The sequence below is a fragment of the Centroberyx affinis genome, unplaced genomic scaffold, assembly GCF_046629955.1.
Source record: "Centroberyx affinis isolate AG114_WGS23_722 - 3 ecotype Tasmania unplaced genomic scaffold, CSIRO-AGI_Caff_v1 ptg000409l_1, whole genome shotgun sequence".
NCBI classification, from domain to species: Eukaryota; Metazoa; Chordata; class Actinopteri; order Beryciformes; family Berycidae; genus Centroberyx; species Centroberyx affinis.
The window spans coordinates 349,840-360,293 of record NW_027279076.1 but is presented as its reverse complement, the minus strand read 5'-3'; the positions used below and the strand labels follow the sequence as shown (position 1 = coordinate 360,293).

General features: G+C 41.7%; 1 protein-coding gene across 2 annotated transcripts; it reads left to right on the top strand.

Moving 5' to 3' along the window:
* Window positions 1–317: 317 nt before the first annotated feature.
* On the top strand, window positions 318–9,496 carry idh3b (isocitrate dehydrogenase (NAD(+)) 3 non-catalytic subunit beta). 2 transcript variants are annotated; one of them, XM_071516563.1, is made up of 11 exons: window positions 318–396; window positions 1,435–1,608; window positions 2,321–2,441; window positions 2,848–2,908; window positions 3,007–3,139; window positions 3,567–3,700; window positions 3,849–3,951; window positions 4,211–4,357; window positions 4,611–4,705; window positions 4,892–4,952; window positions 8,894–9,496. In XM_071516563.1, exons 1-11 carry the CDS (start codon window positions 343–345, stop codon window positions 8,969–8,971), a joined length of 1,161 nt encoding a protein of 386 aa, XP_071372664.1. In that variant the 5' UTR covers window positions 318–342; the 3' UTR covers window positions 8,972–9,496. The 2 variants fall into 2 exon arrangements, with proteins under 2 accessions (XP_071372664.1, XP_071372663.1); XM_071516562.1 differs by lacking the exon at window positions 8,894–9,496 and adding an exon at window positions 6,370–8,468.
* Window positions 9,497–10,454: the final 958 nt, after the last annotated feature.

Genomic DNA, 10,454 nt, shown 5'->3' with positions numbered 1-10,454 from the left:
CCAGTCCAAGAGTGAATAACATTCCAATACATGCTTCAGATTTGTAGACTATGTGATATGACCCTTATTGGAGCAGTGGTGACTAAAGACACCCCCTCTTCAACTGGAGGACCAGGGTTCAAGTCGTCATGTTGGCAAGCATCTGGCCTGCTGAAGTGTCCCTGTGGAGGAGGGTGAGACAACTTCTCTTTGGGGACCAATGAAGTGCGACATTACTATTCACATCATTATTATGGTCCTTTAATCATTGCCCACTTGCATGAAGTATTCTGTCCACCGGGTGGCGCTATTGCCGTGTACTTCGCGTTGATGCACAGAAGAAGAAGTACGCTCAGTTGCTGCATGTCTGCGACGATGGCGGCCGCCTTGAGGGGAAGCTTGGTAACATTGGTCAAGGTGAGTGTATAGAGGATGCTTACAAGCTTATTTGGAACATACGTCCAGAGTAAAGGAGTGATTGTGGTTGTCACTGTACTGTTAAACCCAAGCACAATGATAGTATGAACTGTCAGGGGAAGAGACAGGCTCAGACATGAGCCACATTGACTTCAGCCATCCATGGCTCGTTGCTAACGCCGCATTACTAATACCATTAACCCACTTCCTATGCATCAGACACGTCGTTTACTCCGCTATCTGTTGGTGTGGTGGTTAAAAGAAGTTGCTGTAACTGTGTTTCTGTGGCTGTGACCGGTCTTGTCAGCTCGTTAACAAGAAAGAGACCAGAGAGTACGTTATAGTTTGGGTTATCAATGGAGACTCGCCTAGCTAGCCAATGACAATAGCTAAGTAAGCTAGCTTTAGAGTCAGTGAGTTAGCTGGCTAAAGTAGCTAACTCAGTTGACCCATCTAAGTAACATTGGTTGGTAACCCGCTTGAGTGAGGCAGTGTGAGTCAACTGCTATTACATTCAGAAAGCCAACCACGAGCTAGCCTCTCAACATGTCGTTTTCTCTTGTATGAGAACAGCACGTATCGGGGCTAACCACAAGCTAACTGTCTTGACAGAACAGGCTTCAGATAAGAGACCTCCCTTCAGATAATATGCTTGCGTTATGACAACGATGTTTTAGTTTCTCCAGCTTTCTCACTTGCCAGCTAGACACCATACTCATTTCAGTAACTCAGAAGCAAGGCACAGCATTGTGCCCTTGCCTAGATAAAGTAGTACTAATCTCGCTGACCTTTAAAATAGTAGGTGACATGACATTTTATGTGTTGTCATTTTGACAACTAAATTGTCACATTTACATAGCTCCCAACTTGTGTGCCCTGATTGTCGCCCCTCTCTGCCCAGTGGCTGATGACCCACCAGAAGCCTGTCAAAACATGTCTACAAAAATAAAACAGTCCATCCATTCCCGTAAAGAACTACCTCCAGGATTGTCTTGAATAGATGACCCTGTGACCGTGTCCTCTCCTTCCTGACCTCAGGGCCTGAGTGGCCCTCGGTGGCAGCAGCTGGCCTCTCGACCACTGAGTGTGTCCGCTGGTCTCTGTGCCCCAGAAGCCCCCCCAGCCCGCGCAGATGCCACCTTCAAGGTCACGATGGTGCCAGGGGATGGAGTGGGACCTGAGCTGATGACCGCCGTCAAGGATGTGTTCAAGGTATTCCTTAACAATCATCAGAGCCTTCTCTCTTTTCTACAGAACACACAGTGTATGAGGTAGTGGGAAATGTTTAATAAAACATCCACCAGCATCAGTGTTTTACTTTCCATCCGTATCCCAGCTCCTCCAGGCTTATTGAGCCTTTACTTAAGCTGTGTTCTTCACCATATTTCAAAAGTGATAGGCACTGTTTTAAAATAACTATTCATGTTTTCAACTTGTCATTCTATTTAAATACTGATGGATGGATAGGTGCCAGTCAATTTTATTTTGTCCAGACAGGAAACTGACATTTTTCCTTTACCAGGACAAGTTTACCAGAACAAATATAGATTAACTGATAGCTGCTTTTCAGGCATTATCTGCCAAAGTAAATGTAGTGAACAGTGTAGTGAAGGTCTGACATGGCAGCTTTCATTTTTGTACTGCTTCACATCCCAATGTGCTTGTGCACCTGCCATATTACATTAAGAATACAAGCATGGCAGTTCTTAAATATGGTTAAATTTGCCAATTAGCCTTGTACAAAAATCCTAAATAGGTGAAAAATTAGGCAGACATGCTGAAATACAAAATATAGGCAGGTACATTTATGATTCTAATTGTAGTGGTTATTTGTAATCTTGACTTCTGATCTTCCTGTGATTAGTCTTTTGGATGTTTATTTATTCTCTATCCTGACCTTTTTTCCCGTTCACCCTGTCTGCAGGCAGGTGATGTCCCAGTGGAGTTTGAGGAGTTCCACCTGAGCGAAGTACAGAACATGGCCAGTGAGGAAAAGCTGAATCAAGTGTTGACCTCTATGAAGACCAACAAGGTGGCCATGAAAGGTACCTGCCTTTCTTTCTCCTCACCTCACAGCTCACCTCCATCTAATGAACATACTGTCAGCGGAGTTAAAAGACCACAGGCCTCGTCATCACCCCCCCGGGACCGCCGGTGGCTGTGGTTACTGAGTGCACTCTTACCCTTAAATACAATTAATATAGAGCTTTACTCTGGGCCAGCTCTTGTAATGCTAAGTGATCAGTAGATGATGGTAGGAAGATTGATGTAACAAGCCACTTACCTTTATATTAAAAAGAAAAGCTGTCTGCTGTTTTAAGACATCAGCTTCTCTGCAGGTTGATGAATTGAGCTTTTATTCTTTGGCTGAAATAAAGCACATTAGAATTCAAGGATATTGTTTTTGGAATGTACTTAACAAATATGATTTTGGTGTGTTTGCTTATCTAGGAAAGATTCACACGCCCATGGAGTTCAAAGGAGAGCTGGCGTCATATGAGATGAGACTGAGGTAAAACTGGAACCATAGCTGTGTGTTGATGTGTGCACCTCTGCCTGTTTGTGTTTTGAGTCTAATTTTTGTTTTCTCCCTCTCTGTCCGTGCCTCAGGCGTAAACTGGACCTGTTTGCCAATGTGGTTCATGTAAACAGCCTGCCAGGCTACAGCACTCGCCACAACAACCTGGACCTGGTCATCATCCGTGAACAGACTGAGGGAGAGTACAGCTCCCTGGAGCACGAGGTAAGCAAGACCCTGCCAAATACATGACTGCGGATGTACAGTGGTTTTAAACCCACATTAAAAGAATATGGATACTTGCTTTGAGGGGAGATTTCCCATGAACACGCAGGGTTTGGTCAGCATAAACGAAGCACCAACACAAAGACTTCTCTCTCTGATGGTGGTACTGCAGTGGTATAGGGTGTGTTTTTTTGTTTTGTTTGTTTGTGTTTTTTTTCTTATGTGCTTTGGGGTACTTGTCGCTTAGAGGGGGGAAGTCAATGGTAATCACGACTCATGATTGTTTAGCTATCCTCTAGTCTTTGATTTATATGAAGGTTTGTCAGCAGCATGACCACTAATATCTGTTGTAATTTTCCAAAACTGTAGACATGCACTGATAGAAATGGCTCTGTTAAAATTCCCATGCCCTCTCATTGCTCCTCAGAGTGTGACAGGCGTAATCGAATGTCTGAAGATCATCACCAGAGAGAAGTCACGGCGCATCGCCAAGTTTGCTTTCGACTATGCCACCAAGAAGGGGCGAAACAAGGTCACCGCTGTTCACAAGGCCAACATCATGTAGGTGGATACAGGAACACTCTCTTTGCTTGTTCTCTTATTTGTTACATAAACACATCCTTGCCATGAATTTCTGAAATTGTATTCATTTGGGTCATTTGCGTTACAATTATAGCAACACTTGTCCTTATACCCTGTCTCATTACAGGAAATTAGGTGACGGCCTCTTTCTCCAGAGCTGTGCAGAGGTGGCAGAGCTGTATCCCAAAATCAAATATGAGAACATCATCATTGATAACTGTTGCATGCAGGTATGCACAGCCCCACCACTGTTCATTCCCACTGTTATCAATTCATCACTCACCCACACCTTTACTAATACATGATATGGTTTAATATGTATTGCATATTAGCCTAAGTCTTATTTTCAATATTGATTCTAGTATCTACTATCTAGGCTAAATACAGCTTATTGGTTTTAGCTCCACTTTTCTCCACCATTTCTTGTTGCACCTTTGCATTATTTACCGATATTTTACCGATAAAACTCTTCCTCTCTCGATACTGTAGCTGGTCCAGAACCCATACCAGTTTGACGTGCTGGTGATGCCCAACCTGTACGGAAACATCATTGACAACCTGGCAGCAGGACTGGTTGGAGGGGCAGGAGTTGTGCCTGGGGAGAGCTACAGCGCCGAGTATGCCGTCTTTGAGACTGTGAGTTTCTGTGGGCCTATTGCATTGTATTTTGTTTGTGTTTTACATCTGTTTCTCCTGTACTTTGAATTGTATTGATATTTTATTGATGTTTGCGTAGATGAGAATGAATGGCGGAAAATGATAATGGTGCATTGCAGAAATTCTGCGTTCTGCATTTACTGAACCCTTCCCAGGAGCTCAGCGGTGGAGAAGACTTACAGGACTACAACAGTGTTATTCATACACCTGTCTCCTTTCTTCTCTCCGTCAGGGTGCACGCCACCCCTTCGCACAGGCTGTAGGCAGGAACATCGCCAACCCCACAGCCATGCTGCTCAGTGCTGCTAACATGCTTAGGCACCTCAAGTGAGTCGAGTTCTTTGGTCTCGTAAGAAGTACACCACATTTTACCCCGCGCACCCTAATCCTTTGCCCTGGTCTAGCGTACCCCTCAAGGCTTGGAGAAGGGATTTAAGTGCCTGCTGTCTGAATGTGGACATATGTATAAGACAGTTTTGGCCTTGTCTTAATTGTCGCTGTATTGTGTTGCAGCCTGGAATATCACTCCCACATGGTGTCAGATGCTGTCAAGAGGGTCATCAAACAGGGCAAGGTAAGTGTGTGCTTTATTTGTTAGTGCAGCTATTCCCACTGGTGCATCCAGCCTCTCGGTTCAGGCTAATAATGGTGACATCCACCATGACATAAACATTTTTATAGCAGTTATGATGTCTCTTAAGTTAGTGAGACCTTTTCAACTAATAATCTACTACAAGCTTGTAGTTGACTGGCCAGTTTTCTGAGAAAATTCAGAGAATTTCCTGCAAGGAATCTTGCAAAACGTATCATTACAATGTCAGACAACAGCAACAGATATTCTTATAACCATTAACACCAAGTAGGAATAGTTTGTTTTCAGTATAGCTGTAGATACAAGCAGATCAAAGTAAATCTCTGTGGTTCTATTATCAGCAGAATGTGGATAAGTGAAACCAAGAGGGCATGCATACCATAATCCTGTCAGCCTGTGGTTCTAACATAACAAGTGCTCATCTGTTTTGTGGGTCAGGAACTGCATTGAATAAAATCGAAATTTCATCAGTTCAGAGTTCACTTTTGAATGTGTGACCCTGAACAATCAACTACAAAGAGCTCTGGCACACATCAATGAGACACTGAAATATACTTGTGTTTCCTTATGGAACTTTCAATAAGCAAGGCAAAAAGTACAATTCCAGTCAGTGAAGGAACTGAACTGAGTCTTAAAGAAATGTCTGACCCCTCAAAGTCAGATCCATTTTAGATACTAAGCTTTGGGTCTGATGGCATCCCAAGACACAAGTAAAATGTTAGCAGTTCTTCACCCACAAATTCCATTCATTAGGATGAAATGCACATCTAACCAACTACAGCCCATATCAGAGTGTGTTAGAGAGCCTTTGATTACTCACTAGAGTGTGTGTTTGTGTATTTCTGTCTTAGCTCTTCTGGTATGTTTCTCTTCCCTGCTCTGCTTTGTTCTTGGTAGAAACTTGCACAGCAAGGTTACATGCATCCGTTACCATGACAACTGTCTTTTTTTTTTTTTTTAAACCAGCTTGGACTAACTGCTTTTTGCGAGCGACCCCTTTTGACACTAACATACCCTGACAGAAACACTAACATGGAGTCGGCCAACCATGGTCCCTCAGATGGCTGTTGAAGCGCATGGCCAATTCAGCAACGCGCTCGAAATCGCATTTCTGCGTCAGCTTCAAGATAGGATTTCTTCTTTGTTCGTCACTGAGAGTTAGCGAAAGATATAATTTCAAATGGGGCAGCAGTGTCTTTGGATATCCTCGGGGGGAAAGGTGGCTAGGCAATTGTGCGAATGTGGGATGTCAAAATATTGAACGTATGCTTGTTAATTGAAAGCAGAATTTGCCTGCTAGTGCCCTCCCTCTCCCTCTTCCCTGTCCTTTAACCTCCTCCTCTCCATATACCCCATTATCCTGTGTGTGTGTGTGTGTGTGTGTGTATGTGTGTCCCAGGTGCGGACGCGAGACCTTGGCGGGTACTGCACTACTGGCGACTTTGTGCGTGCCATTGTGGATAACCTGCGTCCCCGACCTGTTTGATGTGTGACCCCAGACACACCCCTCCCTGACATTTGCTTAAATGTGGACGGCCATCTTAACATGCACTGGATACATGTTAAGCCCCATATAACCTCCACTTCACTGTGCCAAATGATAAATGTACCACACAGTTTTAACAAACACCCATCTGTTGCATCCCAGTGGTTATGGTTTATAATGAGTTTGCCAGTGGATCCAGTTGATTTGTGTTGTGTTTGACTAAAAACGTGGGCAACTCATGAGGCTTCCTCTGAATGAGTCCTGACATCACTTAAAGCATGATCTTTTGTTGCCCCTCTTCTCATACACCCACTCCTTCCTCATCTTCACTCTACATCTGTCTGAGTCGTTGGAGTTTATAATCACAATCTTGTTTCACCATGTCTCCCAAGCCAGAATGTTGTGCTAAAATTCAATGTTTTTTCAACGTTTTTACTGATCTGATGATGATTCAGAAAATCTATTTACACGTAAGACTTTTCAGCAATTCCGGTAGACTTTTTCTGTCTGCCTATTTTCCTAGCTTTTTGCTTTTTGCTGCAATATCTAAATATTCTAGCCATGTTGGCCATACAGACTACCTCTGTATTTTTTTTTACTGTAGTACATTCTTAAAAACTAGCTTTGAAGCAGCCTATTTGTTTGCCTATCAGCATTTTTTGTCGGCTAATCTGCTTCTCTTATGCCTTGAAATCCATCACCAGCTTCACTCTTCTGTCTTGACATTTTTCTCTTCATGTGTCAAGTAGCTTCATCGCTTACAACTGAACCATCTAGAGATCTCCACTGCTAATCTACTGCTACTCTTCTTCTCCATGATAACTCACTAATGCAAAACATTTCTGACCTCCAAATAATCCCTTATTTGGAGGTCAGAAATGGTCAAAAACGGTATCAATACAACCATGTTCAGCCATTTCAGAACAGTGAATAGGAATTTAGTCCTATTAAAGCCTATGTATGCCATTTTATGTTACTGTAGTGTAAAGGGAAATCCTCCATAATGCAGAATTCATGTTTTTTTTCAATGATATTGGATAATTCAGTTAATATTTTAACATGAACAGCTATGCCAAAACTAGAATCAAGAAAACCAAAGCTATCTGATGTCAGCAAGATAAACGTTCAGGCGTTGCTCCATTGACGGTGAATCACTGCCTGACTTTTTGGACTGAATGTTTTGAGGTTTTATACCAAAATGAGCTACATTTCATAATAGTTCTAAAGAGAATTTCTTCATATCCACCCTAGACAATGTCAGTGTCCATAAAGGCAGTCTCCTATTCATTGTTGATGGAGCAGTTCCCTTTATAGTGTCTTGGTTATTTTTGTTGTTTCTCCTTTAGATTTGGGAGAGTTGTTCATGCACATCAACTTAAAATTATCTAAGATTATAGGAATAAAGTGAATTCTAATTTAGTGTGGATTCTTAATTGAGGTCTCAGCCTTTTGTCATCAAATGAACTGGGCAAGTCATCAGTTTGATGACTCCTTACAGGCCACTGGCTGAAGGACAACATTTCTGTCACATAGACCCTGAAAAATGTTCTACCAGTCCCTTATTGTATTTTTGTGCCTCAAAGTGACTTGATTTGTGGTCAATTGGTAACCACCCATAATGGAAAATAAATACTAATACTAAATACTAATATATTAGTAACCAAATTATTGTTGTTTTGACCCTTGGCACATTCAAATTTTGAAAGCGGTCTGTGTTGAGCATTTACCACTACCAGCAAAAACATCAGCACACTTTCTCTGTTTATTTTTTATTATGTATGTCAACTGTAGTTACCTTTTTGATTACAAATGATCATTGAAAGGGCATACTTTGTTTTCTTTTATGGAGATGTCATATTTTCATATTTGTAATGATCACAAATGGGATGTGGTATTGGGTTGTAAATGACACATTACTCTGAATGTTACAGTCGGTGTCGGACCTTTTAACTGTTGAACGAATGATGTTATGGTCAGATACTAATGAATAAAATATAAATGTTTTATGTGCTGGACAATGGCAATGTATTCTCTTCTATATCCTTAAAATACTCCACTCCATCTGTGAATGCTGAAATATGTGCTTCAGGGATGACAGTTTACCACTAATATAGGTTGGGGTTGTAGTGAGTAATTTGATTAGTGCTGTAGTTTAATTCTTCGTTTGAGACAAGTAATGTCTCTTGAAATATAATATATGACTGTCTCTAGTAAAATGTAGTGGACAAGGCTGAGGGAAAAAAACAGGTGTGTTATAAAAGAACAGAGCTTATTCTTTTCCTGTTTGTAGTATCTGTATTTTGTGTGAGTTCAGTTTTTAAAGGCTCTCTAACACACTGGCATATGATGTGTGTGTGTGTGTGTGTGTGTGTGTGTGTGGACATGTGTTGCTGCAGCTGTGTATATGTGTAACACGCTGTTCTTATGTTTGCAACAGGTGCGCACAGGAGACCTGGGGGGCTATGCCACAAGTGACGAGTTCACCCGGGCTGTCATTGCTAACCTGGCAGTCTAAGTATTGTATCTGCAGATCTGTCAGCAGCTAACAAACGCAAACGCTTGCTTTTTAATTTAGCTCTCAACAAACTGATGGCTCTACAGTGTCCATACAATATCCAATATTCCCCTTACAACAGCTTACACACCATGCTCAAACATAGTGAATGCAGATGACATGCACAACTGTAAAAGTACACAAACGCTGCTTTACAGTTGAGCACACCATATCAAATGAGGGACCTGCTATACTAAGGCAAAAAAACAGGAACTGGGGATTCAAGACAAGGTCAAGACATAAGGCTTATAATCAGCACAAAATATGAATGTTTTCCCATGCAGTAACACTGGTACACACCTGCCAGTCACATCATATTCTGTGCTAGAATACTGTACTTTCTACTGAACCGTTTTATGCCTGGATCTTAATCAACAGTCAAGACATGATGTATGTACACTTGGCATATTTATTGTTATTTATTCAAAGTTTTAGCCATTTTGCGTGATCATTTATGAGGGGCAATAAATGGCATGTGATACATTGTGTGGAAAATCTTTGCATGAATGTTAATATCAAAGTGATGCAATTTTTTGAGTTATGGAAAGTTTATCAGGGTGGTGGCTCAGTGGGATAGCACTGTCGCCTCACAGTAGGAAGAACCCAGGTCTGATTCCTGGTCCCAGCCCGTTCTGTGTGAAGTTTGCATGTTCTCCGTGGGGTGCTCTGATTTCTGCCCACTGTCCCACAGTCCTAAGACATGCAAGTCAGGTGGATGGGAGAGGCTCCAGCCCCCCCAGACCCTGAAGAAGTAAAGAAAATGAACAAATGAAAAGTTATGCTGCAGCAACGCAGTTTCTCATTCATTATCTCCTGTGATCTATGTGATCTCTTCTGAGCACGCACAACATGATGTTTTACTGATCTTAGACACAATTCAAATAGTCCTGGGCACTCGTCTCTGTTCAGGACGAGACAAGACTTAACATTTGAAGAGTTTATTCCAAAATCAAATATTAAACATTTGAAAAACCTTTGACAAAATAATTGCTGACATGATAGTACAATTAGTCATGGGATAGCAGTTATGTTATCAGATATCTTGAGACATTGAGATATTAACCTCCTCTTTGACTTTCTTAAATGAGGCAATAGGATTCAACCTTTTGAACCAATTTGTCTTATTCGGATTTATGCATTTTTTAAATGGGTGTGTTGGTGTAAGGTTCAAACAAAAGCTTGTCTTGGGCATATACATGTTTTGGTCAGATTGGTATTCATCATGATTTTCTTTGGTCCTTCCGTCCATGGCTGCAATAATGTGTCCCATTCATAATAAACTGGATGAGATTATTATGAATGGACTCACTGTTACCAATGACCCCCAACTAGATGCACATTAGGCCACAGATGCCATTTGATAAGATTCTATCCCAGAGACACCCATGTGAGAAGATTGTTAGTTATGATTTAGTACAGCAATAACATTGCTGTCTGTACTGTA